The sequence below is a fragment of the Gorilla gorilla genome, chromosome 4, assembly GCF_029281585.2.
Source record: "Gorilla gorilla gorilla isolate KB3781 chromosome 4, NHGRI_mGorGor1-v2.1_pri, whole genome shotgun sequence".
NCBI lineage: Eukaryota > Metazoa > Chordata > Mammalia > Primates > Hominidae > Gorilla > Gorilla gorilla.
Window position 1 is genome coordinate 10,090,756 of NC_073228.2, and position 25,321 is coordinate 10,116,076.

Genomic DNA, 25,321 nt, shown 5'->3' on the forward strand with positions numbered 1-25,321 from the left:
TGTGCGGGGCTCCCAGCCCTGCTGGGAAGGACCAGGGAACCACTCAGCAAGGAGACCCTCTTGGCCCTGCCCCCACCATGTACCCAGCAGCCGGGAGTGCAGCGGGCAGCCTGGCAGTAAGTGAAACCCGGGCCTCCAGCCCTCCAAAGCCTGGGGCCACCCCCTGTAGCAGGCGATGCTAGAATAAGGAGGAGAGCCAGAGCTGAGGCTCCTTGCCCCTTGGCCCCTCCAAGGGCCATGGGATCTCTGTCTCCCGCACCCCTGTCAGGGCCCGCCTGGAGCAGCCCAGAGGCCGAAGAGGTTCTTACTGCAGCCTCCGGGAGGTGTCTAGGGAGGCCATAGATTGCCTGGTCTCGCCGCATTCAAAATGAGGCTTATGATCAGTACTTTTTTCAGCCCCACATTCCTCTCCAGAATGGCCTCTGCCCTACAGCACCTGGCCCATGTGGCACCCCATGGGCCTGTCCTCTGCTGTTGTGAGGTCGACCTCACGACCCAGCACAGGAGCTGGAGGCGAGGTGCACACGAGGCTCTCCACAGCCCAGGAAGGCAGCCTCTCACCCTGCTCTCCGAGCCAGGGGCCAAGGTGTGAGGGGCACAGGCCACCCTTGTCCTGCCAGGCCTCCACTTTCAGGAGTGGGGTGGTGCCAATGCTCCCACTCAGAACCCTGGACTGCGGGGTCCCCTGAGCAGAGGGACCAGCAGTTCCCCATAGACAGATTGGTGCCGGACAGGGGCTGCCTGGGCCCCAGGCTTGGGGAGGGTGGAAAGGCCCTGCAGTGCTGCTGCCTGGGCCCGGAGGTGGGCCTGGCCCCTTAGCAGCATTGGAGGCCAGAGCCCAAGCCAGTTCCGGAGTCACACCCAACAGCAGAGGGAGAACCTACCCATCTCCCACCCTCAGCTCTGGGGAGGCATGCTCTGGGCCTCTGGAGCCAGGGCTCAGGCCCCCAGCTCTCCTCCTTGCCCCTGCACCCTTGGACTTGGCCTGGCCAGAAGGGATGGGGGTAAGAGGAAGGCAGCCAGGGGCTCCAGCCCATGCCCTCACAGATTTGGCTCTCGAGTTGGGGAGCGAAGGGCTGGGGGAGGACACTGGCAACCGGGCCAGCGGTGGCCCTGCACTTCCCCTAGGGAGCACCAAGGCTAGGCGCGGCTTCACCGCAGGGCTGGGTCGTGGCCAGCTTCGCCCCTGGGTCTGAAGACCTCTGGGCGGCCCAGGCCAACCTTGCCCTGCCGCCGCACACTCGGCTGCCTTCTCATACCCAGGCTTGGGGATTTCCAGGTCCCGTTCCCCTCGTGGCCTGGCTGCCAGTCCTCCAGCACCCCTCACTCCGAGGCCGCCTCATTTATTTATTCGTTTGCCATTAACTGCGGGGTGATCGGAGTAGGGGAGACCTGGGGCGCCATCCCGCGCCGGAGGGGCCTGGGGTCACCGAGTGGGACGGTGGGGGCGGGGGGCCCCCAGCGGTGCCAGGAGAGGTCCGGGCTCAGGCGGCGAGGCAGTCGGCTGCGCGCAGGGACAGGAAGACGTCCGCCTTGCACTGGTAGGTCCCGCGGCCGTCGGGGAGCCGCTCGCACCTCTGCAGGTTTGGGGCGACGTCCTGGACGCACACAGCCTGGGGGCAGGCAAGCAAAGGCTGAGGGGCCGCCGCACCCCCACCCACGTCCTGCCGCCGCCCCCCCATCAGCCCCCGGCACGCCGGACTCACGAGGCTCCGCAGCCTGGGGTGCAGTTGCAGCTCCGGGGAGGCGCCGGCCCCGCCCGGGGGTTCCGCCCCTCTGTAGGGCTGGGAGCGCCGCGCGTACGGGGACCTGCGGAAGCCGGACAGCAGCCCCGCGGCGCGGCCCACCGAGTAGGAGCTGTGCCCCGCCGCCGGCTTGTACCACGCGAGGCCAGGCGGCGCCAGCAGCAGGCACAGCGCCAGGGCGGCGGCCGCCAGTGTCGCGGACCGGGCCATGGGGACGCCGGCTGACTGGTGGGCGGCGGCGTCGGGGTTCGGAGCAGCCACCGCCCGGGCCGCCTTATATCTGCGGCGAGGGCGGGCCGAGGCTGCAGAGGGCCGGGAGGGGCGGCGGGCGGGCTGGGGGTGCAGCGGGCGGGTGCAGCGGGCGGGCGCAGCGGGCGGGGGCGCGCGCGGAGGAGCCGTCGCACCTCCGCATGCCAAAGGAACCAGCCGCCCAGGCGAGCGCTGGAGGCGCGCAAGGATCTGGCGCTTGGTGGGAGCCCAACGCCCCCTCAAGCTCCCCACCCATGCCGCTCGCGCCCTTCAGGCCCGGCTTGCGTGGGCCTCAGTGGGAGCAGGGGAGGGCCCACGGGCGCCCAGCCCTAGGAGTCGTCCCCCAGGCAGTCCCCGGTACTCCTGATGCTGGAGAGCCAGCCACACTGCACAGTGCCCCGGGGGCGGTTTCTACCACCCTAAGGGGTATTCTTGGCTCCAGGCATCAGAGTCCATATGGCTTGTGGGGCCCTCATTTCTTTCATGCCCATTGGGGAAGGTTCCACCAGCAGGGCTGTTACTGGCGGGGTCCTCTGGGAGGGGGGCAAGAAGGCCAGCCACACCAAGGCACTGGAGCTCCACGACTCCTGGCCTTCGATTGGAGGGCCCTCTCTGCCAGCTCTGCCCCTTGGGGGCACCAGGCAGGACTGCCAGCCACTCTCCTGGCAGGTGACATCAGCCTTCAAGCTCACTGTGCCCTCACCATTTCATGCTCCCCCAAGGTCCTGGTCATGTCTTCTCTTGGGTATCTTCCCACGACAGGCACTGGCACTGGAGCCCTGGCACTTGTTTCTGGGTTCCATGCTTCCCAAGTGTGATGGTGAATGCTGAGTGTCAGCTTGACTAGATTGAAGGATGCAAAGTATTGTCACTGGGTGTGTCCGCGAGGGTGTTGCCAGAGAAGATTCCCATTTGAGTCAGTGGGCTGGGAGAGGCAGACCCACCCTCAATCCAGGTGGGCACCACCTAATCGGCTGCCAGCACAGCCAGGATACAAGCAGGCAGAGGAACGTGGAAGACTAGACTGGCTGAATCTGGCCTCCATCTTTCTCCCATGCTGGATCCTTTCTGCCCTCGCACGTCGGCCTCCAGGTTCTTCAGCTTTTGGACTCTCGGACCTACACCAGTGGCTTGCCAGGGGCTCTGCAGCCTTTGGCCACAGGATGAAGGCTGCACTGTCAGCCTCTCTACTTTTGTTTTGGGACTCAGACTGGCTTCCTTGCTCCTCACCTTGCACAAGGCTTATTGTGGGACTTCACCTTGTGATCACGTGAGTCAATACTCCCAATAAACTCTTCATATATACTCTTCATATAGAGTCCTGTCTCTCCAGAGAACCCTGACACAGATTTCAGGTGAGGCCTGGTCTACTCCTCAGGTTGCTGTGAGGAAGGAAGTGTCAAGAGACACACTGGGCACGGGTCACTGGCCCCATGAATGCCAAGGGCTCCCTAGGTTACTGCAGACACAGCCTGTGCTCTGTCCAGAAGCAGCCTGAGACGCCGGGGCTGCCACTCCCCCAGCGGCCCCTTCCCACCACGATTGTGGGGAGCAGAGGCACACAAAGGAGCCTCCCAGGACCACCCTTCCCTAGGAAGGGAAGCCTCAAACATGTGTAAACACACTTCCCAGTGTCAGGACACTGATCCCTACACTGTGGGAGGCCCAGCCCCGCTGCAGACAGTCCCAGTGAGAACAATGGACGCCCACTCAGAGATGGTAGCCTTCAGTCTGGAAGCGCCACAAGCAGTGGCCGCCAGCTTTGCACAGCCAGGGTCCCTCAGAGCCAGCCTGAGGGAGGGTCCCAGGGCCGCCGCCGGCAATCCAGCAGGCAAGAGCATGCCTGAAGAGCATGCCCCAGGCTCTACCGTCTGATCCTGCTCCTTCTCCTCCCAGTCGTGACTCAGGGTTTGACGAGGGCCTTGGCATTTCACGGAGATGTTTATTCATGAGAGTTTTCATATCAAAACACACCGAGACCACATCAATATGCCGAGAACACAGGCACCCAGAGGCCTCCAGCAAGATTTGAGTAGTTTAATGAGTTTTTACTTATTGGATAAAAGTGTCAACATAGTGATGGCAAAACAAACGCAGCTCCAGCCCTTGTTTCCACCTTGTTGCAGCTCAGGGGCACTGTCCCCAGCAGCCATCGGCGCCAGCATGAGGAAGGGGTCTCAGGACGCCCCTCCAGCGAGAGCCAGTTCAGGCCTCACTCCTTGAACTTCCATTCCTGGCGGCACATGGGGCAATGCTGCTGCACCTGCTGCGCATGCAGCCACTTGAGGATGCAATGCATGTGGAAGCAGTGGGAGCACTGGCCCCACACCAGTGGGCAGTCGTCGCCGGGCACCTTGCCTACGGAGGGGAGGTGGGGAAAAGGACAGGCATGACCAGGCTGGACACAGAGCATGTGACAAGCCAGGCAGGGGTGCAGGTAGGGACCCTGGGCAGTGGCTTCAGCACTGCAGCCTCTCATGTTTCAGAGAAGCCGAAATCAGGAGTGTTACCCAATCGGTCTCCTGACCAGCCCACCCCCAGGCGAAGACCAGCAATGACCAAGGGACACCGGACATGCGGCCTCCACCTGGGGCAACCGCAGCAGGCGCCTCCCCTCACCCAGGCTCATCATGCTCAGTGGGGAGCCCAGGGGCCTCTCTGAGGAGGTGGCACTCTGGCCTAGCCCACCCTGTGTCCCCTGTGCTTGAGGCTGGGGAAAAAGGGCGATGTCTGACCTACAGGCCCTGGGCCCATCTGCAGACACTTGATCTGTGATGCCAAAAAGGTCACGTGAATGGTCAAGGCAACAAGGAGACGTGCATCTGAGGAGTGAACTGGTTTCTTGATCAAGGGCAGGAGGGGTGGGGTCTGGGGACCTAGAAGACTCTTCCCTAGACATCAGGGATCCGGTGTGCTGCCCAGGTGTTGGGGACGCTGTGTTGATGGGCACCTGTGGATGGGCCCTGCCTCCCAGGACAGGCACAGGCTGCGGGCACCAGCCCAAACACCTAGAAATGCTTTCTCCATGGAGAGGGCCTGACACAGAGAGGGATGCTTATATCAGCCATGATCAAGAGAAATGAGTGTCCCTGATCTCCAAGAGCCTGGAAACCCCCAAGGAACAGCTGCTGCCAGCAGAGCACAGCAAGTCCCAGCCCCAGCCCCACGGCAGGGTCGGCCTGGCATTGTGGAGCTGGAGCTCGTGGCCACCCTCCTGTCCTGGCGGCGCCAGCCCCACGGCATGCCCACTCCCAGCCCTGGGAGGACCTGCCCGTGGGGGTTTCTGGCCTCAGCACAACTCTGCTTGATGTCGGCCTGTTCAAATGAGAGCTGAAGCCTGCTAGCCCCGAGGAGAGGGGTCTGGGCCACTCTGAGTACTCGGGGGAGGCCTCGTTTAGTCAAAGGTGCCACTTCGTTCTAGTGCATTCCCCACCCGAAGCCGGCCTGGGGTGTCTGATGAGTCCGCAGATGCACTGAGGGTGACTCATTCCAGGACCTGCTGGTCTCCTGATTGCATTTTTTTAAATTAAAACTCCTCTCGGCAAAACTGCACTGCCACCAGAGTCCCCTGGGATGCGGGATGGACTCATTGTTTACCAGCCTCGGGCTCCCACCGTCTTTGTTGAATGAACTTAGTCACTGTGAATTTTTCACAGGAGTTGAATTTTAGCAAAAGAAACCTGGTGCTGCTTAGCATGGAAGCACATTAGACTCGTCAAACGCTTTGCGCATTAACACTGACTCTCTATGACTTAACCATCAGCAGGTCCAAAAATTAAGACTCTCAACTCCAGAGTCTCTGCAGCCAACAGGCCCCATGTTAACAAAGCCTGAGCACACTGTGTCAGCGGAGAGATGCTGAGTGTTCAAGGCAACACCCTCTGGATGCCCCATCACAGGCCCAGCTGGCATGCTGCAGGGCGGGCTCTGCAGGCTGCCTGTGGACCCACCACTGCAGTCACTTGGGGGCTACCTAGCACCACCTCTAATCCACAGGATTCACCACCCACATCTGGCCCACGGATGCAGCCAGACGAGGTGTGGACACATGGTTCGGAGGAATTTCAGAAGTTAAGCTGCTGCTCCAGAAGTCGAGTGCCTGCCCTCAGGGCATCCCATGCACTCTTTGTTACATCCTTAAGAGCAATTTAAAAGAGATCAAATAAAACCGTGCCTTGTGAATTTAGTTATTAACCTAATTAGCTGTTAACTACAAATCCAATCAGGTAGAGTCAATCAATAATTTCCTAAGATTACACCCTACCCATTTGATTAAATGAGGATTAATTCCTGAGTGATGAGATTTCTATTTAGCTAGGGCCAATGTAAAAGTTAAGCCTAGAATAAAAAGTTATTTGTACAGGCCAGGCGCCACACCTATAATCCCAGCACTTTGGGAGGCTGTGGCAGGACAGAGCCAAGAGTTTGAGACCAGCCTGGGAAACATAGTGAGACTCCATTTCCACAAAAAAAGTTAAAAATTTATGTAGTTTTGTTCAGGCATGGTGGCTCACGTCTGTAATCCCGGCACTTTGGTAGGCCAAGGCAGGCAGATCCCTTGAGCCCAGGAGTTCAAGACTAGCCTTGGCAAAATAGCAAAACCCTGTCTCTACAAAAAATAAAAAAATAAAAAATTAGCCAGGCATTGTGGAGCATGCCTGTGGTCCCAGCTACTTGAGAGGTGGAGGTGGGAGGATCACTTGAGCCGAGGAATTGAAGGCTACAGTGAGCTATGATTTTGCCACTGCACTGCTTCCTGGGTGACAGCAAGACCCTGTCTCAAAAAAAAAAAATTGTACTAAGATTCAGTCATCTCAATTTCACCTTAAGAAGCAAAGACAGGGGCGGGTGCAGTGGCTCACACCTGTAATCCCGGTACTTTGGGAGGCCAAGGTGGACGGATCACCTGAGGTCAGGAGTTTTAAGACCAGCCTGGCCAACATGGTGAAACCCTGTGTCTGCTAAAAATACAACAAGGGCTGGGCGCAGTGGTTCATGCCTGTAATCCCAGCACTTTGGGAGGCTGAGGTGGGCGGATCACGAGGTCAAGAGATCGAGACCATCCTGGCCAACATGGTGAAACCCCATCTCTACTAAAAATACAAAAATTAGCTGGGCGTGGTGGTGAGCGCCTGTAGTCCCAGCTATTCGGAAAGCTGAGGCAGGAGAATCACTTGAACTAGGGAGGCGGAGGTTGCAGTGAGCCAAGATCGTGCCACTGCACTCCAGCCCTGGTGACAGAGTGAGACTCTGTCTCGAAAATAAATAAATAAATAAAAATAAAAATACAACAAATTAGCTGGCTGTGGTGGTGCATGCCTGTAATCCCAGCTACTTGGGAGGCTGAGGCCGGAGAATCCTTTGAACTCAGAAGGGTGGGGGTTGTGGTGAGCTGAGATGGTGCCACTGCACTCCAGCCTGAGCAACAGGGCAAGACTCTATCTCAAAAAAAAAAAAAAAAAAAAAAGCAAAGGAGGCAGATGAGTGTGGTGGTATGCTACTTGGGAGGCTGAGACAGTAGGATGGCTGGAGCCCAGGAGTTGACGCCCAGCTTGGGCAACACAGTGAGACCCTGTCAATCAATATGGGCATGCACCTGGCCCCACAAAAATACACCTGGTTACTTGGGGTAGTGAGGAGCTTCTCGGTCCTCCCCATTCCCCACTGTCCTCTCCATTCCCCACTGTCCTCTGGGGAGTTCTTGTCCTCCCTGGGCAAAACCTTGACCCTTGCTTCTGCTTTACGCTCATTTCGGTCTCATGAAAAACCATTTCGCTGATGCAAAACTCTGCTTTCAACCTAAACATAATCAAACATTTCCACTTTTTTTCTTTTTTTTTGAGATGGAGTTTCACTCTTGTTACCCAGGCTGGAGTGCAATGGTGCGATCTTGGCTCACCACAACCTCTGCCTCCCAGGTTCAAGCGATTCTTCTGCCTCAGCCTCCTGAGTAGCTGGGATTACAGGCATGCACCACCATGCCCGGCTACTTTTTTGTATTTTTAGTAGAGATGGGATTTTACCATGTTGGCCAGGCTGGTCTCAAACTCCTGACCTCAGGTGATCCGTCCGCCTCGGCCTCCCAAAGTGCTGGGATTACAGGCACCTGCCACCATGCCCGGCTAATTTTTTTGGATTTTTAGTAGAGTCGGGGTTTTGCCATGTTGGCCAGGCTGGTCTCAAACACCTGGCCTGAAGCAATCCGCCTGCCTTGGCCTCCCAAAGTGGTGGGATTACAGGTGTGAGCCACTGTGCCTGGCCTATGCCATTCAATTTTGAGAATTTTCAAATAAAAAGTTTAAACTAATCTTTTTGTTTGTTTGTTTTTTGAGATGGAGTCTTGCTCTTGGCTCACTGCAACCCCCGTCTCCCAGGCTCAAGAGATTCTCCTGCCTCAGCCTCCCCAGTAGCTGGGATTACAGGCACACGCCACACACCCAGCTCATTCTTGCATTTTTAGTAGAGATGGCGTTTCACTATGTTGGCCAGGATGGTCTCAATCTCCTGACCTTGAGATCCATCCACTTCAGCCTCCCACAGTGCTGGAATGACAGGCATGGGCCGCCATGCCGGCCTCCATCTCTTGACCTTGTGATCCGCCCGCCCAGACTCTAATCTCTTTTTAATCCCACGTATTTCACAGCTGAGTTTCATCCTATGGAGTCTGTGACAGGATCTTTATATAAACATGGGTACCAACCACCTGGCTTTTTTTCTATCAACTTTTCTTCATGAGATGAAAATGAAAATGTTGCGGGGGGCACGGTGGTTCGCGCCTGTAATCCCATCACTTTGGGAGGCTGAGGCGGGTGGATCACCTGAGGTTGATAGTTCGAGACCAGCCTAACATGGAGAAAGCCTGTCTCTACTAAAAAATACAAAATTAGCCGGGTGTAGTGGCACATGCCTGTGATCCCAGGTACTTGGAAGGCTGAGGCAGGAGAATCGCTTGAGCCCAGGAGGCGGAGGTTGCAGTGAGCCGAGATCACGCCATTGCACTCCAGCCTGGGCAACAAGAGTGAAACTCCATCTCAAAAAAAAAAAAAAAAGAAAGAAAGAAAAGAAAATGAAAATGTGGGCCAGGCAAAGTGGCTCACACCTGTAATCCCAGCACTTTGGAAGGCTGAAGCGGGCAGGTCACCTGAGGTCAGGAGTTCAAGGCCAGCCTAGCCAACAAGGCAAAACCCCGTCTCTACTAAAAATAAAAAAATTAGCCCAGCATGGTGGCACATGCCTGTAATCCCAGCTGCTTGGAAGGCTGAGGCAGGAGAACCGTTTGAACCCGGGAGGCAGAGGTTGCGGCAAGCCGAGATCGCGCCATTGCACTCCAGCCTGGGAAACAAGATCAAAACTTGGTCTCAAAAAAAAAAAAAAAAAAAAGAAAAGAAAATGAAACTGGGTATTTCGTGCAGGTATTTAACAGGAGCTACTGAGGCTAGTCCAACAGGCAGCAGACAGCACAGAGGGGACACTCACAGTCGGGGCCGCTCAGACAGCATGGAGGGGACACTCACAGTCAGGGCAGCAGCCGTTAAATGCCATCCTGCAGATGCCACAGTTCTCATCGTTGGCCACCCAGAGCCAAGTGGCCACGCCGTTCCAGCACTTAATCTTCACCTTCATGGCAGCAGAGCCTGTGGCGGAGGGGAACAGGACGACTGGCTAAATTGAGTCTGCAGAACTAGAACATTTAGGCACCAAAATAGGTATAAGCCTGCCACAGTGTAGTCCCAGCTACTCAGGGGGCCAAGGCAGGAAGATCATACCAGCCCAGGAGTCTGAACCCAGCCTGGGAAACATCGTGAGCCCTGTTTCTATTTTACTTTACTTTTATTTTTATTAATTTTTTTTTTTGAGACGGAGTCTCACTCTGTCACCCAGGCTGGAGTGCAGTGGCATGATCTCAGCTCATTTCTTGTGCTTCAGCCTCCTGAGTAGCTGAGGCTATAGGCACGCGACTCCACGCCCGACTAATTTTTGTATTTTTAGTAGTCGAGGTTTCACCGTGTAGGCCAGGCTGGTCTTGAACTCCTGGCCTCAAGCGATCTGCCACCGCGGCCTCCCAAAGTGCTGGGATTACAGGCGTGAACCACTGTGCCCTGCTATGAGCCCTGTTTCTATTAAAACAAATAACAAGTAAAGGGCTCTGGGCCCAGAGGGTCAGGGCTACAGGGGAGCTACTGGAGAACAGCAAGCCCCAGCAGCAATCCGCTTTGTGGCTCACACCTGTAATCCCAGCACTCTGGGAGGCCAACTCGGGAGGATCGCCTGAGCTCAGGAGTTTGAGACCAGCCTGTGTAACACAGTGAGACTGAGTCTCTACCAAAAAAAAAAGGAAAAAAAAGAACTATCTGTGAGGTTTCTTTAGCCATCTAGAGAAAGGGCACACTGTTCTCTCCAAGGGAACGGACTCAGCTCCTTACGGACAAGGAGATCACATTTGGGAGCACAGGACAGTCAGGAGTTTGGTTTTACCTCACATTGAGGATATCTTCAAAGATCTCAAATGGGCCTGGCCAACATGACGAAACTCCGTCTCTACAAAAAATACAAAAAAATTAGCCGCAGGTGGTGGCTCATGCGTGTAATCCCAGCACTTTGGGAGGCCGAGGAGGGTGGATCACTTGAGGTCAGGAGTTCGAGACCAACCTGGCCAACATGGTGAAACCCCATCTCTACCAAAAAAACAAAAATTAGAGACCAGGCGCAGTGGCTCACGCCTGTAATCCCAGCACTTTGGGAGGCCGAGGCGGGCAGATCACAAGGTCAGGAGTTCAAGACCAGCCTGGCCAACATACTGAAACCCTGTCTCCACTAAAAATACAAAAAATTAGCCGGGTGTGGTGGTGGGCACCTATAATCCCAGCTACTTGGGAGGGTGAGGCAGGAGAATCACTTGAACCTGGGAGGCGGAGGTTGCAGCGAGCTGAGATCACGCCAGCTCCCAGCTCTATTCGGGAGGCTGAGCCACAGGAATCACTTGGACCTGGGAGGCAGAGATTGCAGTGAGCCGAGATCACACCACTGCACTCCAGCCTAGGCAACATAGTGGGACTGTCTCAAAAAAAAAAAAAAAAAAAAAGCCAGCTGTGGTGGCGTGCACCAGCTGCCTGAGAGGCTGACATGGGAGGATAGCTCGAGCCCAGGAGTTTGAGGCTGCAGTGAGCCAAGATCACACCACTGCACTCCAGTCTGGGTGATGGAGGGAGACCCTGACTCAAAAAACAAAAACAAAAGCAAGTATCTCAAAACAACTTAAAATCCATGAAATGGGCTGGGTGTGGTGGCTCACGCCTGTAATCCCAGCACTTTGGGAGGCCAAGGCGGGCAGATCATCTGAGGTCAGGAGTTCAAGACCACCCTGGCCAACATAGCGAAACTCTGTCTCTATTAAAAATACAAACATTAGCCAGGTATGGTGGCACGTGCCTGTAGTCCCAACTACTCGGGAGGCTGCTGCTGGAGACTCGCTTGAACCCAGGAGGCAGAGGTTGCAGTGAGCCGAGATCACCCCACTGCACTCCAGCCTGGGCGACAGAATGAGACTGTCTCAAAAAAAAAAAAAAAAAAAAAAATCAATGAAACGGCACACTGGTTTTCATTAATAAGTTGCAAAAATATGTCATATAATTTTTTTTTGGAGACAGGGTCTGGCTCTGTCGCCCAGGCTGGAGTGCAGTGGTGCCACCACGGCTCACTGCAGCCTCGACCTCCTGGGCTCAAGCAATCCTCCCACCTCGGCCTCCCAAGTAGCTGGTAGTACAGAAGTGCACCACCATGCCAAACTCATTTTTTTTTTTAAGAGATGGCGGTCTCACGATGTTGCCCCGGCTGGTCTCAAACTCCTGGGCTGAAGCGAACCTCTTGCCTCGGCCTCCCAAAGCACTGGGATTACAGGCGTGAGGCCCGCGCCTGGCCGGCAAGAAAACTTGTAAAGGATATGACTGGCAAAATGTGACAGTGCAGACTTGGGGGGCTGCAGGTGGAGACCAAAAAACCAACCCGCAGCTCGTCTGCAGCGGCTGCCGCCCGCCGAAGCCTCGCCCGCCGGACCCCACCGCGAGCCGAGCGCACAGTCCTGGGCGGGAGCGGAAACAAGGACTCCCAGCAGCTCCCAGGCACCCGCCGCGCCCGTAGCGCCCCCAGCGCCCCCAGCCCTGGCCGATCGGGCGGAGCGTGCGGGGAGGGAGGGGCGCGTAGGCTCCGCCTCCAAAGGCCGCCGCCCCACCCCCTGCGCCCTCGCACCTTCGCCAACCTAATCACGCACCGCCCTACCCGCCCTTCCGTTGGTAGCGCCGGCGTCCGCGCGGGAAGGTATAAAAACGACCACAGTCGCGGCCCGACTCCCTCAACAGCGCCCGCCGAGTCTCGCACGCCAGTGCGCACGCGCCTCCCCGCCTCACCCCCGTCCCGCGCGCGCAGCCCTCCGCCGGCGGCCAATCAGCAGCCGCTCCGAGGCCGTGGCCCCGGAAGGCCTCACGCGGCGCCGGAAGTGACGTGCCGGCGTGCTGACGCGCGGGCTCGAGCCGATGCCCGATTCCGCGCCCGCCATGGCCGACAAAATGGACATGTCTCTGGACGACATCATTAAACTGAACCGAAGCCAGCGAGGCGGCCGGGGCGGGGGCCGGGGCCGCGGCCGGGCCGGCTCCCAGGGCGGCCGCGGCGGTGGGGCGCAGGCCGCCGCGCGAGTGAATCGAGGCGGCGGGCCCATCCGGAACCGGCCGGCCATCGCCCGCGGCGCGGCCGGCGGAGGCGGCAGGAACCGACCGGCGCCCTACAGCAGGGTGAGTGCGGAGGCCGGCAGCGCCTGAGAGTGGGAGGGGGCCAGCCGGGGCTGGGGCTGGGGCCGGGGCCGCTCGCGGCGGAGACCCGGGCCGGCGGGTGGATAAGGCTGGTGGAGCGGCCGCCCGGAGGTCCGGAGAGTGCGTGTGGGCGCGGAGGGGGTGGTGGGCGGGAGCGAGGTCGTTCTTTCGGGGTGCGGTCTCGGAGGCTGAGACCCTTCCCAGCTCTTTGTCTGTTCCGGACGCTGGGGCCTCGTGGCAGGAGAGGAGGGGACGCTGGGCTTGGCACGGGCGGCGGGAAGTTAGTCTAAGGGAACTGAAGTTGTGCGGCCGCGGTGGGACCGTGCGGCCTCGGGCTGGGGCAGCTGCAGCGCCGGAGGGAGCGCTGGCGGCCCCGTCTCGGCCGGATCCTCTCAGGCCGGGAAGAGGAAGGGTCCGGAGTAGCCGTGAGGGTCAGGAAAGCCCTGGACTGAGACTCACAGATCTGCTGTTGTTGCGGTTTTTTTCTTCAGCCAAAACAACTTCCCGACAAGTGGCAGCACGATCTTTTCGACAGTGGCTTCGGGGGTGGTGCCGGCGTGGAGACGGGTGGGAAACTGCTGGTGTCCAATCTGGATTTTGGAGTCTCAGACGCCGATATTCAGGTAAGAGACGAGGGCTTCTCGGTGAGCCGTTCGCCCTGCACAGGACGGATCGTGATTTTGGGGATGTGGCCCTGAGTCCCCTTCCCGCTTTAGCGAAGGGAGCCCTCCCAGCTCTGAAGGGCTGCAGGACAGACCTAGTTCTAGTAAAGCCGGGGTCAGTGCGCAGGCAGGTGCGAGCCTAGCTGAGCCTGAGGAACTGCTGCTGTTAGTCTGAAGATGGGTTCTGTGAGTGAAAATCCCCTGCCAGGGCTTCCAGTTTCTAACAGGGACAAAGACTGACCAAATGTGAGTGGTTTTTGGCTGTTAGAGCCAGCCCAGTTGCTTTTTAAATTTTGTGCCTGTCTTAGTGGGTTAATGTGAGAAAAAGAATCTTCTTTATGTATCTTATGAAGCACAGGGAGTCTGTTTTTCTGGCTCTGTTTGCCTTGAGTACTGTCTTATAAGACCTTGTACGCTGTGGTTTTATCATTTCCCACCGCCGTGTCCCGTCAGTGACATGACTCTCAAATCCATCTTTGGTTGTAGCTTTTCTTTTTTTAAAAAAGAAAAATTGAATCCCAATGGCATTTAAACTTGTTTTCTGGTTAAGAAATGACTTTTTGGGAATCAGTTTTGGAGATGGCTGGGCAGGGTTCAGTTGCCCACAGCCCAGCCATTTGCCTTGGGAGGACAGAGTAGGGCCAGTGAGCACTCACAGTGTCTCAACACTTTTTTTAAGGTGGTTTCTAGCATCCACTGGAAACCGCTTTTGGTGAACTCCAGTTCCCGCTGTGTGCCTGCGGCCGGAGTATCCCCACACTCTGGGTTCCCTCTCCAACTCCCAGCCTGCCTGAGGTCAGGGCAGTTTCCATGGCAGCGCTTGACTTCAGACTTTGCCGCAGGCTTGAGTAGGAGGAGAGGGAAAGGTGAGCCAGAATCTGCCTTTGGGGGAGGGGCTGGGGTCAGGGCTCCCGAATCTACAGGCCCTTCAAGCTGGTCTGATATCGGACTGCTTCCCTTGCTCTTGATCTTGGCCTTTACCGTTTCTTGGAACAGCCCTTGGGTGTGTTGTAAATTTTCCTTTGTTGAAGAGGATAGTGGCTTAATTTTGTGCCCGTTGCTAGTGGGCTTTGCGACTTCCTCTCCCTGCGTCGTGGTACACATGTCAGGTCCCCACAATGGCAGGAGCCCTCAGACCCAGGTGCTCTTGGAAGTTGCTGTCCCTCCTGCCCCGCCCTTCCCTCATTTCCCGTTACCGCTGTCCTGCCTCCCAGAGAACCACCCACAAAGCAACTCACGCTTCCAGGGCCTGTCCCTGGGCCACCAGAAGGAGCGCAGTTTTGTTGTTTTTCTGACAACTGCTCTCTGCAACTCCCAGGAACTCTTTGCTGAATTTGGAACGCTGAAGAAGGCGGCTGTGCACTATGATCGCTCTGGTCGCAGCTTAGGAACAGCAGACGTGCACTTTGAGCGGAAGGCAGATGCCCTGAAGGCCATGAAGCAGTACAACGGCGTCCCTCTGGATGGTGAGTCTGGGGGTGGACCCACGCTGACTGTGGGGCTCGTGGAGTTTGGGGCTGGCACCTGTTCAGGTAGGAATATGGGGTACCCCTGTGGCTGAGGACACTTTGCATTTGCCCCTTTGTCTCTCTCTTCCATCTGCCACCTCTCATGCTGCCCCACACATCTGGACCAACCTCTTGTGAACCCCCATCCAGCAAGCTACATCCCTCCCCTCCTTCAGCTCCTTCCGGAAGATTCACTTCTGTGAAGCCTTCTCAGAACCGCCATAGTACACCTCTGAGTGCGGGGCTGTAGTCGTAAAGACAAAGGTACCGGTTCTTCTTCGTCAGGTCACCCACACCTCTCCACCCACGAGCACCCCGATACCTCAGCAAGCAGCCCACCTAGTCTGGACTGAGAAGGAGTGAGGAGGTGTTGGTGGGGTTGCTTCCTTGCCATTTCGTTCTCCCACCAGTATCTCCAGGCCATTTCCCTTGTCGGGGGCATTTGAGACGCACAGAGGCCCTTTCCAGTGTTTGCATGGAGACCAGGGTGTGGTGCCAGCTGGGTTGGTTTCAGAGCCTCTCAATAGAACGTGCCTTCTTGTATTCTTTGCCGCAGGCCGCCCCATGAACATTCAGCTTGTCACATCACAGATTGACACACAGCGGAGACCTGCACAGAGGTGACTTCCGGGGCCTTTGGGGAAGGGTATTGGCCGAGGGTGTGGCTGCATCGCTCTTGGGGTCCTTCCAGGTATGTGAACAGTTTCGTTTTCCTTGCTAGCGTAAACAGAGGTGGCATGACTAGAAACCGTGGCGCTGGAGGTTTTGGTGGTGGTGGAGGCACCCGGAGAGGCACCCGTGGAGGCGCCCGTGGAAGAGGCAGAGGTGCCGGCAGGAATTCAAAGCAGCAGCTTTCGGCAGAGGAGCTGGATGCCCAGCTGGACGCCTATAATGCGAGAGTGAGTCCCGGGGGAGCCAGCTGGGGGCCTGGTCAAAGCCACAGTGGGGAGCAGGCCTCCTGTGAATGCGAGCCTCTTTCTCTCTGTGTTTCAGATGGACACCAGTTAAACAGACCAGCAAATCCGCGTGCGGAACAGGACCCAGGCGTCTCCTCTTGCTCCCTGGTGGGGGGGCGGTGGCTGGGGCTGTGCGGCCAATGATGGATTTGTTTCTTTTATGTTTTAAAATAGGATTTAAAAACTCATGTAAAGGTTTTTTTTTTTTTTCTTTTTTTTTTTTAATTCTGAAACAGACCTGTTTTGTACTGAGTTATTTTTGGGATAAATTTTACTGGTTGCTGTTGTGGAGAAGGTGGCGTTTCCACCTTTTCCATAATAAAATAGAAATGTGTGTAGAACTGGAACTGTTTGATTCGTCCCACTGTTGGAGTCCAGGCCTGGGCCAGGATTTTGGTGTCTGTCCAGCTGGGAGGGGGCGGGAGAACCTGAGTTGGGGATGGGGGGAGCAGCCCTATCTGGTGTTGGACACCTGAAGCTGGCATGGGTTGTGGGGGTGGCGGTGGGGTCCCCGCGCCTGGAGGGCCGAAGCTGCCTGCCTCCTTTCTCATCCTCTTTCCTGCCTCACACCTAACACCTTCCTCTCTAACTCACCAGGTGGGAGGACACCTTTGCCCGGGAGCCACCTGTTGACCCTTGTGCCTGTGCCTCCAGGTGAGGGGAGGTTGGGGTGGGATGGCTGCCCTGTGTGCCGTCCACAGGCTTCCCACAGACAGAACATTTCTGGGCTGTTCCTTTCCTTCTTGTACTCTGGTTTTCAGAGAAACGTGGATTCAGCAGTTTTAACTTTGTAGTGTAATTCCTTTTTCTGTTTTTTTGTTGTTGTTTTTAACCTTGCCACGGAGCAAGGCATGAGGATCCTCTCTTAGTTGTATATTTGATGAAGTGGCTGGTGGAAGCTGTGACAATCCGTCCATTTAAGAGTGGGGCGGCTGGGCGCGGTGGCTCACGCCTGTAATCCCAGCACTTTGGGAGGCTGGGGCAGGCGGATCACCTGAGGTCAGGAGTTCAAGACCAGCCTGGCCAACATGGCGAAACCCCGTCTCTACTAAAAATACAAAATTAGCTGGGTGTGGTGGTGCATGCCTGTAATCCCAGCTACTTGGGAGGCTGAGGCAAGAGAATCGCCTGAACCAGGGAGGTGGAGGTTGCAGTGAGCCGAGATTGTGCCATTGCACTCCAGTCTGGACAACAAGAGTGAACTCCGTCTCAAAAAGGAGTAGGGCAACGCCTGATACCTGTAATCCCAGCACTTTGGGAGGTCAGGGCAGAAGGATCTCTTGAGCCCAGAAGTTCGAGATCAGCCTAGGCAACATGGCAAAACCCTATCTCCACTAAAAGTACAAAAGTTAGCTGAGTGTGGTGGCATGCTTCTGTGGTCTCAGCTATTCTAAAGGCTGAGGTGGGAAGATCGCTTGAGCCCTGGAGGTTGAGGCTGCTGTGAGCCATTATCACGCCACTGCACTCCAAGCTGGGCAGTGGAGAGAGAGCCTTGTGCCCCCTGATGCTGGGTTGGTGACAGCACTTTGAGAATGAGATGGGAAGGGGGACAAGAGAGCTCCAGAGTTCTGTCTGACCCCACTGTCCCACAGCTGGGATGTAAGGAAGACCAGGGCAGTGGGCAGTGGCAGTGGAGAGACAGACAGGAATGCATGCCGTGTCTGCAGAAACCTTTCCCTGCACCAGCGGCTCCTGCGGGCACACATCCCAGGCTAAGCTTGCTTCCACGCTGGGATGGGCCTGGCTGAGTCATGGGCAAGGGAGTGTGACTAAGGGTGGTTCTTTCGCTGTCGGTCACAGATGTCACTACAGATCAGCAGCTGCCATCTAAGCAGCTTGCCCCATGCCAGCCAGGGCCACAGTCTGGGAACCCAGATGAACAGCATGACTAATCTTGGCCCTTCCAGAAGCCCAGTCTAGCAGGAGAAAGGATTACTAAGTCCCCAGCTGTAGTCGCTGTGAATGTGACAGCAAATGTCATCAGTTCAGTGAGTTAGAGTCAGGTTATCCCCAAGCAGGTGCCCTTGGCCTGGGCCTCGGTGTTGGAGCAAGGCCTGAGCAGGCCCATGCCAGGCAGGGGGTCTGCTCTCTGGGGCCGTGCTAGGACTGGCTCCCTGCTGCTTAGGAAGTGGAGAGGGCACCTGGTGGACTGGTGTGGTCAGCCCCTGCAGGGTGTGACAAATGACGGGACTGACAAGCAGCATTGCTTTGGTTGTGCAGTAGTGGTGTAACAGGCATTTGGAGGGAGGAATGACCAGGATTTGGGACTTCCTGGCATTCTCGGGAGTGAGGGGCATGGGAATGAAGTATTATGAGGCCTTGGGGAACTGGGTGGGTAGGTGTCATTGGAGAGAAGGCCCCAGGAAGGAGCCAGCTGAGGGGCGTCAGCATTGGACAGGCTGGGCAGAGGCACCAGCTGGCCCGCAGGAGAGCGTTGCCTAGAGCCGGACCTCTCCAGTTTGTCAGCTGATAGCACGTGGACACGTCGAAGTAGTGTCCATATGTGGCATGGTCTTGGGAGGGTTGGAGGTAAAGGAAGTAGAGAGAATGATGTCATAGAAGCAACAGCTGATATTTGCTGGGGGGCCAGTGGTGGGGTCATTGAGGCAGGTGCTGCCGGGTGGTCAAAGGAGAATGACCTGATTCTGTGCCTGTGGTGGAGGTGGGGCTGGCCATTTATAACTAGGGTAGAGGCTGGGTCTGGAAGCCACCAGGGCTTCTGGTGGGCAGCAGGTCAGGTAGCTGGGCCGAGCCTCATCATACCCAGTCTTCATTTCCTTATTCATAAAACACAAAACCTTATTTTACTTCCAAGGCCAGAGGACTATTTAATTTATTGTCCCATTGGGGTGCTTGTGAGACAAAGAAGAGTGGGGCTCTTCCACTGACTGCACAGACAGCAAGTAGACATGAGGCCTTGGCCAGCTGGGCTGTCTGGTCCCCTCTTGAAGGGTGCTGCCAGTCCTCCGGGCACAGGGCTTTGCAGGGCGGACACTCCACACTGCCCAGTACCCTGCTGCCCCCCACATGGTGACTGAGTGATGCTTTGCTCAGACAGCGAGCTATGGCCGACAAACTGAACTGGCAGCCTGTGCCCCATGGGCACTTGGGGAACCCCCTCTGCCTCTAGCTGTCCTGTGGTTCCGTGGTGCCATGCACCTGTAATCCCAGCTACTCCGGAGGCTGAGGCAGGAGAATCGCTTGAACCCGGGAGCTGGAGGTTGCAGTGAGCCGAGATCGCGCCATCGCACTCCAGCCTGGGTGAAAAAGAGCACAACTCCGTCTCGGGGAAAAAAAAGAAAGCACAGGGATTGGCCCAGATTGGACACATGACTTAAGTGTCGCCAAGCGAAATTACACTCAGGGTGGGGAGAAAAGGGAAGCCCTGTTCTTCCTGGTCCCTTTCCCTGGCCGGCATGGGCTGAGAGTAGGAACTGGCCAGCCCCGGGCAGGAGAGGCAGCATTCCTGTGGGACTTGGAGCTCTTCCAGGGTGGCTCATGGTCTGCGCAGCTCCGTCTTCAGCCTGAGGTCCCTGGAGAGGGTCTCGGGTGTGAGCGTGCACACGCTCCCACAGTGCTCTGGCTTCTGGCTGGTGTGCACGGATCTAAGGAGCAGTCTACATTGGGCAGCTGGTTGAATCCTGTTCAGCCTCACGTGGGTTAAAGGGCTACAACGTTGCTCTCAGACATCCTTTTAGATCTCATGAGATGGCTATGTCTGTACCTGGCAACAGAGTTGTCATGTAAATGGTAACTTTTGGTTCTTAACCTGCAGTGAACTGACGGTCTAATATAGGAAACATACAAGTGATAGGTTGCAGTGTAGCCTAATGGGAGTGGAGTGTGGGGCATGGTTGGAACTCAAGCTGCAAGAGCACGCCTCTCTCAGGTTGCACAAATGGTCAGCCAGTGTCTGAGGCTGCACCTCTGCTGGATGTTCTACATACATTTCATGTACCTCTCAGCAATCTAGGGATACAGTCTTTCATTTTAGAGGTGGTTTTTTTTTGTTTGTTTGTTTGTTTTTCTTTTGAGATGGAGTTTCGTTCCTGTTTCACAGACGTGTGTGGTGGCACGATTTCACCTCATTGCAACCTCCGCCTCCCAGGTTGAATCTATTCTCCTGCCTCAGCCTCCTGAGTAGCTGGGACTACAGGCACCCGCCACCATGCCCAGCTAGTTTTTTGTATTTTTAGTAGAGACGGGGTTTCACCCGGTTAGCCAGGATGGTCTCGATCTCCTGACCTCATGATCCGCCCACCTGGGCCTCCCAAAGTGCTGGGATTACAGGCGTGAGCCACTGCGCCCAGCCTATGGTTTTTTTTGTTTTTGTTTTTTTGAGACGGAGTCTTCCTCTGTCACACAGGCTGGAGTGCAGTGGCGCAATCTCCACTCACTGCAAGCTCCGCCTCCCAGGTTCACGCCATTCTCCTGCCTCAGCCTCCCGAGTAGCTGGGACTACAGGTGCCCGCCACCACGCCCGGCTTAATTTTTTGTATTTTTAGTAGAGACGGGGTTTCACCGTGGTCACCAGGATGGTCTCGATCTCCTGACCTCGTGATCCGCCCCCCTCGGCCTCCCAAAGTGCTGGGATTACAGGCGTGAGCCACTGCGCCCGACCGGGTTTCTTTTTTCAAGAGACAGGGTCTCGCTCTGTAGGCTGGAGTGTGGTAGCTCAATCATAGCTTACTGTAAATGCAAACTCCTGGGTTCAAGCAATCTTCCCACCTCAGCCTCCCAAGTAGCTGGGACCACAGGCACATGCCACCACGCCCAGCAAGTTTTTTTCTTTTTTCTTTTTTTTTTTTTTTTGAGATGGAGTTTCACTCTTGTCACTTGGGCTGGAGTGCCATGGCGCAATCTCGGCTCACTGCAACCTCCGCCTGCCGGGTTCAAGCAATTCTCCTGCCTCAGTCTCCCAAGTAGCTGGGATTACAGGTACCTGCCACCTTGCCCGGTTAATTTTTTTTCTTTTTCTTTTTTTTTTTTTTTTTTTTTTTTTGAAGCGGAGTCTTGCTCTGTTGCCCAGGATGGAGTGCAGTGGTGCGATCTCAGCTTACTGCAAGCTCCGCCTCCTGGGTTCATGCCAATCTCCTGCCTCAGCCTCCTGAGTAGCTGGGATTACAGGCAGCAGCCACCATGCCCAGCTAGTTTTTTGTATTTTTAGTAGAGATGGGGTTCCGCCGTGTTAGCGAGGATGGTCTCTATCTCTTGACCTCGTGATCTGCCTGCCTCAGCCTCCCAAAGTGCTGGGATTACAGGTGTGAGCCACTGCGCCTGTCCCCAGCCAGCATTTTTAAGGTGCATCTGTGTTGTACCATGTGTAAGACTGTTCCTTTTTATGGCTGACTACTGACATGGATATACCACATATTTTTTTTTTTGTCCATCTGTTCATGGACATTTGAGTTGTCTCCACTCCGTGGCTTTATAAGAATAATGCTGCTGTGAACATTTTTATATACATTTCATATTAACATCTTTTCAATTCTCGAGTAGAATTGCCGGGTCATGAGGTAACTGTTTAATTTTCTGAGGAACTGCCAGACTTTTCCAAAGCAGCTGCAGCATTTTATATTTCTACTAGCAATGTATGAGGGTTCCAATTTCTCCACATTCTCACCAACACTTATCTTTTTCAGTTTAGTCATCCTACTGGGTGTGAAGTAATATCTCATTGTGATTTTGCTTTGCAGTTTCTTCTTCTTTGTAATCTTTTTTTTTTAATGTCTTTAATCTCTTTTTTTTTTTTTTTTTTTGAGACAGAGTCTCGCTCTGTAGCCCAGGCTGGAGTGCAGTGGTGCAATCTCAGCTCACAACAGCCTCTGCCTCCCGGGTCCCCGTTCAAGCAATTCTCCTGCCTCAGCCTCCCAAGTGGCTGGGATTACAGGCACGTGCTGCCACGCCCAGCTAATTTTTGTATTTTTAGTAGAGACGGGGTCTCACCACGTTGGCCAAGCTGGTCTTGATCTCCTGACCTTGTGATCCCCCCACCTCGGCCTCCCAAAGTGCTGGGATTACAGGTGTGAGCCACCGCGCCTGGCCCTCAATCTCTATCTTTTTAATATCTGGATTGAATAGACTTTACCATGGATAAATCTCCACCCTGGCAGATTTAGGACTTTACTTGGAAATACAGATATTCTAAATGGAATTAAATGTCCTATTATCAGTGGCATTCATCACATTCAACAAAATAGCATCATAAAAGGTTGATATTGTTGCGCGTAATGAATACCTGAACTCCAGTTACATAAAGATGAGGATCATGTCTTCATATTACCTTAATGTCATTACATTTTGTAGAAAAACTTGTCTGAGGCCAGGCGCATTGGCTCACGCCTGTAATCCTGGCACATTGAGAGGCTGAGGCAGGCAGATCACAAAGTCAGGAGATCGAGACCATCCTGGCTAACATGGTGAAACCCTGTCTCTACTATAAATACAAAAAATTAGCCAGGCGTGGTGGCGGGCACCTGTAGTCCCAGCTACTCGGGAGGCTGAGGCAAGAGAATGGCGTGAACCCGGGAGGCGGAGCTTGCAGTGAGCCAAGATCGCACCACTGCACTCCAGCCTGGGTGACAGAGCAAGACTCTGTCTCAAAAAAAAAAAGAAAAACTTGTCTCAAAAGTGCTATGATATTCTTCCTGAAATGGACATTGTAGCATCTCAGTATCTTTTTTAAAAAAACTAAATTTTTGAAAAATTGTGTTTTGAGACAAGGTCTCCCTCTGATGTCCAGGCTGGAGTGCAGTGGCGCAAACACAGCTCACTGCATCCTGGAACTCCCGGGATCAAGGGATCTCCCACCTCAGCCTCCTTAGTAGCTGGGACTACAGACACCCACCACCGCGCCTGGCTGATTTTTAAAACTTTGTATAGATGGGGTCTCACTATGTTGCCCAGGTTGGTCTCGAACTCTTGCGCTCCAGGGATCCTCCTGCCTTGGTCTCCCAAAGTGTTGGAATTACAGGCCTCAGCCACCACACCGAACATAGCCTATTAATGTCAGCCTATTTCTCTATTTATGAATTTTCTGAAGTGTTATTTTTATATTCAGATTTATAGAAGCTTTTGTCTTTTATGACCTTGACACTTTTAAAGGGTACTCTCAGCTATTTTGTAGAATGTCCCTCACACTGGGGACTCTGACCTTATGACTGGACAAGGTTTTGTTTTTTGTTTTTTTGTTTTTTTTTTTTTTGAGACGGAGTCTTTCTCTGTCTCCTAAGCTGGAGTGCGGTGGTGTGATCTCAGCTCACTGCAATCTCTGCCTCCCAGGTTCAAGCGATTCTCCTTCCTCAGCCTCCTGAGTAGCTGGGATTATAGGCACCCGCCACCACGCCCGGCTAATTTTTGTATTTTTAGTAGAGACAAGGTTTCACCATGCTGGCCAGGCTGGTCTTGAACTCCTGACCTCATGATCCATCCGCCTTGGCCTCCCAAAAGTGCTGGGATTACAGGCCTGAGCCACCACGCCCTGCTGGTTTATTTTATTTTTTGGCATGAATACCACAGCTGGGATGTCGTCTTCTCAATGCATGGTGGAGATATGCAATGTCAGTCTGTCCAACTCCTGGTCCTGTTAGTTCAGGTGGTGGCAGCGGCTGCCGGGGCTCCTCCCCTACATAGTTACTGTTTTCCCTTTGTCATCCATAAATACCTTGGGGAGATACTTCCAGACTAAGTGAATGTCTGTTTCACTTCCAAGTTTTACCCACTTTTTCTTTTTTTTGAGATGGAGTCTCACTCTTGCCGAGGCTGTAGTGCAGTGGGGCCATCTCAGCTCACTGCAACCTCCGCCTCCCAGGTTCAAGCAATTCCCCCGTCTCAGCCTCCCAAGTAGCTGGGATTACAGGCACGCGCCACCATGCCCAGGTAATTTTTTTTATTTTTAGTAGAGACGGGGTTTCACCGTGTTGCCCAGGCTGGTCTCCAACTCCTGAGCTCAGGCACTCCACCTGCCTCAGCCTCCCAAGGTGCTAGGATTACAGGCGTGAGCCACAGTGCCCGGCCTACCCACTAATTAATTTCAGCATCCACTGGTGGGTCTTGCAATGCAGTAATTATTAACTTAGTTTTCAAAGGTGATTTTTGCATTTTCCTCATTCCTTTGACGTTTATTAATTGGAATTCATCTCTAAGAAACAGCAGTCTCTTCAGCTTTTTTCCCTTTTTTTTTTTGAGACAGGGTCTTGCTCTGCGGCTCAGGCTGCAGTGCAGTGGCTCGATCACGGCTCACTGCAGCCTCGACCTCCCGGGCTCACGTGATCTCCCATCTCAGCCTCCTGAGTAACCAGAACCACAGGTGCTCACCACCATGCCCAGCTGACTTTTTGTATTTTTTGTAGAGATGGGGTTTCCCCATGTTGCTCAGGCTGGTCTCAAATTTTCGAGCTCAAGTGATCCACCCGCCTTGGCCTCCCAAAAGGCATGAGCCACTGCACCTGACCTACGATTTCTTTCTTTATATATCAGTATGAACGCAAGGGCTGTTTGTTGGATTCTGTGAGTCATAATCTGATACTGTTTCCACGCTTTGGCCATTGGGAGCTCCTGGAGATTGTCTCCTGTGCCCCATCCTTATTTAAGCACTTGTTTATTTTGGGATGTCTTCAGTTTTCCTTGTCCCAGCTCTGCACCCAGCTGCTTCTCCAGGGAGCCCTCCCTCACTGGAGACTGCGATTTAGCAACCAAGACCTGGGCACTGGCTGTGCTTGTTGCTTCTGGGCCCTCCTGGGACAGAGCTGGGAAGTGGATCTATGACACGTGCTTGTGCATTTACCCGCCCTGTTGGTTTCTGTAGCTGTCTAGTTCCTGCTGTTCCTGTCTCACCTGCCCCTTTCCTTATGTGTAGTTTCTTCCTGTGACAGGGAGAAACCTGGCTCTCAGATTGACAGGACATTCGCTTAGGCCATGTCAGTGCTGTAGGTGAACTGTTCAACCTGTGCCCCCGGGAGGCGCAGTCACTATGGAGGCACCTTACTTCCTTAATCGTGTACTGTTGTTTTTGTGTTTGACCTGTAGCATCTAAGTACTGGTTTCAACAGTTGCCTAGATGAGTTCTTTTCTTTCCACCTCCTCCTGCAAATTATGTGATTTGCATAATTTGTACATAGTTAGGTTCATTTGTTAGTTTGTATTCCTTTTGGCTTCCCCCATATCCTTGTTGACTTTTTCTTTCTTTTGTAACTTACATATGTTATTATGAAATTTATATGAGGATATATAATTTTCATAAATGTTTATGGTTTACATGTATTAGTTGTTATTATTAAGATCACCCTGGGATTGACTGGCCAAGCATTTGGTGGAAGATAGCAATAAATAATACATCATGAAAGACTTTAATGTAAAAATAAAGCCATGAAAGTACCGAGAAATAAATCTTCTCAT

The 25,321-nt window shown here is 54.6% G+C and overlaps 3 protein-coding genes across 10 annotated transcripts; 1 reads left to right on the forward strand and 2 right to left on the reverse strand.

The window, feature by feature from the left end:
* Positions 1-401: 401 nt before the first annotated feature.
* NPB (neuropeptide B) lies at positions 402-3,347 on the reverse strand. Its single transcript, XM_031011683.3, has 2 exons — positions 1,707-3,347; positions 402-1,613 (listed from the first exon to the last, which is right to left on the reverse strand). The coding sequence occupies exons 1-2, from the start codon at positions 1,953-1,955 to the stop codon at positions 1,485-1,487; spliced, it is 378 nt and encodes a 125-aa protein (XP_030867543.1). The 5' UTR covers positions 1,956-3,347; the 3' UTR covers positions 402-1,484.
* A 669-nt stretch (positions 3,348-4,016) lies between these two features.
* On the reverse strand, positions 4,017-12,440 carry ANAPC11 (anaphase promoting complex subunit 11). Of its 8 annotated transcripts, none has more exons than XM_004040775.4 (4): positions 12,262-12,404; positions 10,470-10,532; positions 9,509-9,628; positions 4,017-4,352 (listed from the first exon to the last, which is right to left on the reverse strand). In XM_004040775.4, the coding sequence occupies exons 3-4, from the start codon at positions 9,615-9,617 to the stop codon at positions 4,207-4,209; spliced, it is 255 nt and encodes an 84-aa protein (XP_004040823.1). In that variant the 5' UTR covers positions 9,618-9,628; positions 10,470-10,532; positions 12,262-12,404; the 3' UTR covers positions 4,017-4,206. The 8 variants fall into 8 exon arrangements, with proteins under 8 accessions (XP_004040823.1, XP_018881991.1, XP_004040826.1 ...); XM_019026446.2 differs by having other exon boundaries at positions 12,270-12,391; XM_004040778.3 differs by having other exon boundaries at positions 12,240-12,391.
* A 33-nt stretch (positions 12,441-12,473) lies between these two features.
* ALYREF (Aly/REF export factor) lies at positions 12,474-16,272 on the forward strand. Its single transcript, XM_004040774.5, has 6 exons — positions 12,474-12,781; positions 13,291-13,422; positions 14,780-14,927; positions 15,526-15,589; positions 15,691-15,868; positions 15,963-16,272. Exons 1-6 carry the CDS (start codon positions 12,524-12,526, stop codon positions 15,975-15,977), a joined length of 795 nt encoding a protein of 264 aa, XP_004040822.1. The 5' UTR covers positions 12,474-12,523; the 3' UTR covers positions 15,978-16,272.
* The last annotated feature ends 9,049 nt before the right edge of the window (positions 16,273-25,321 follow it).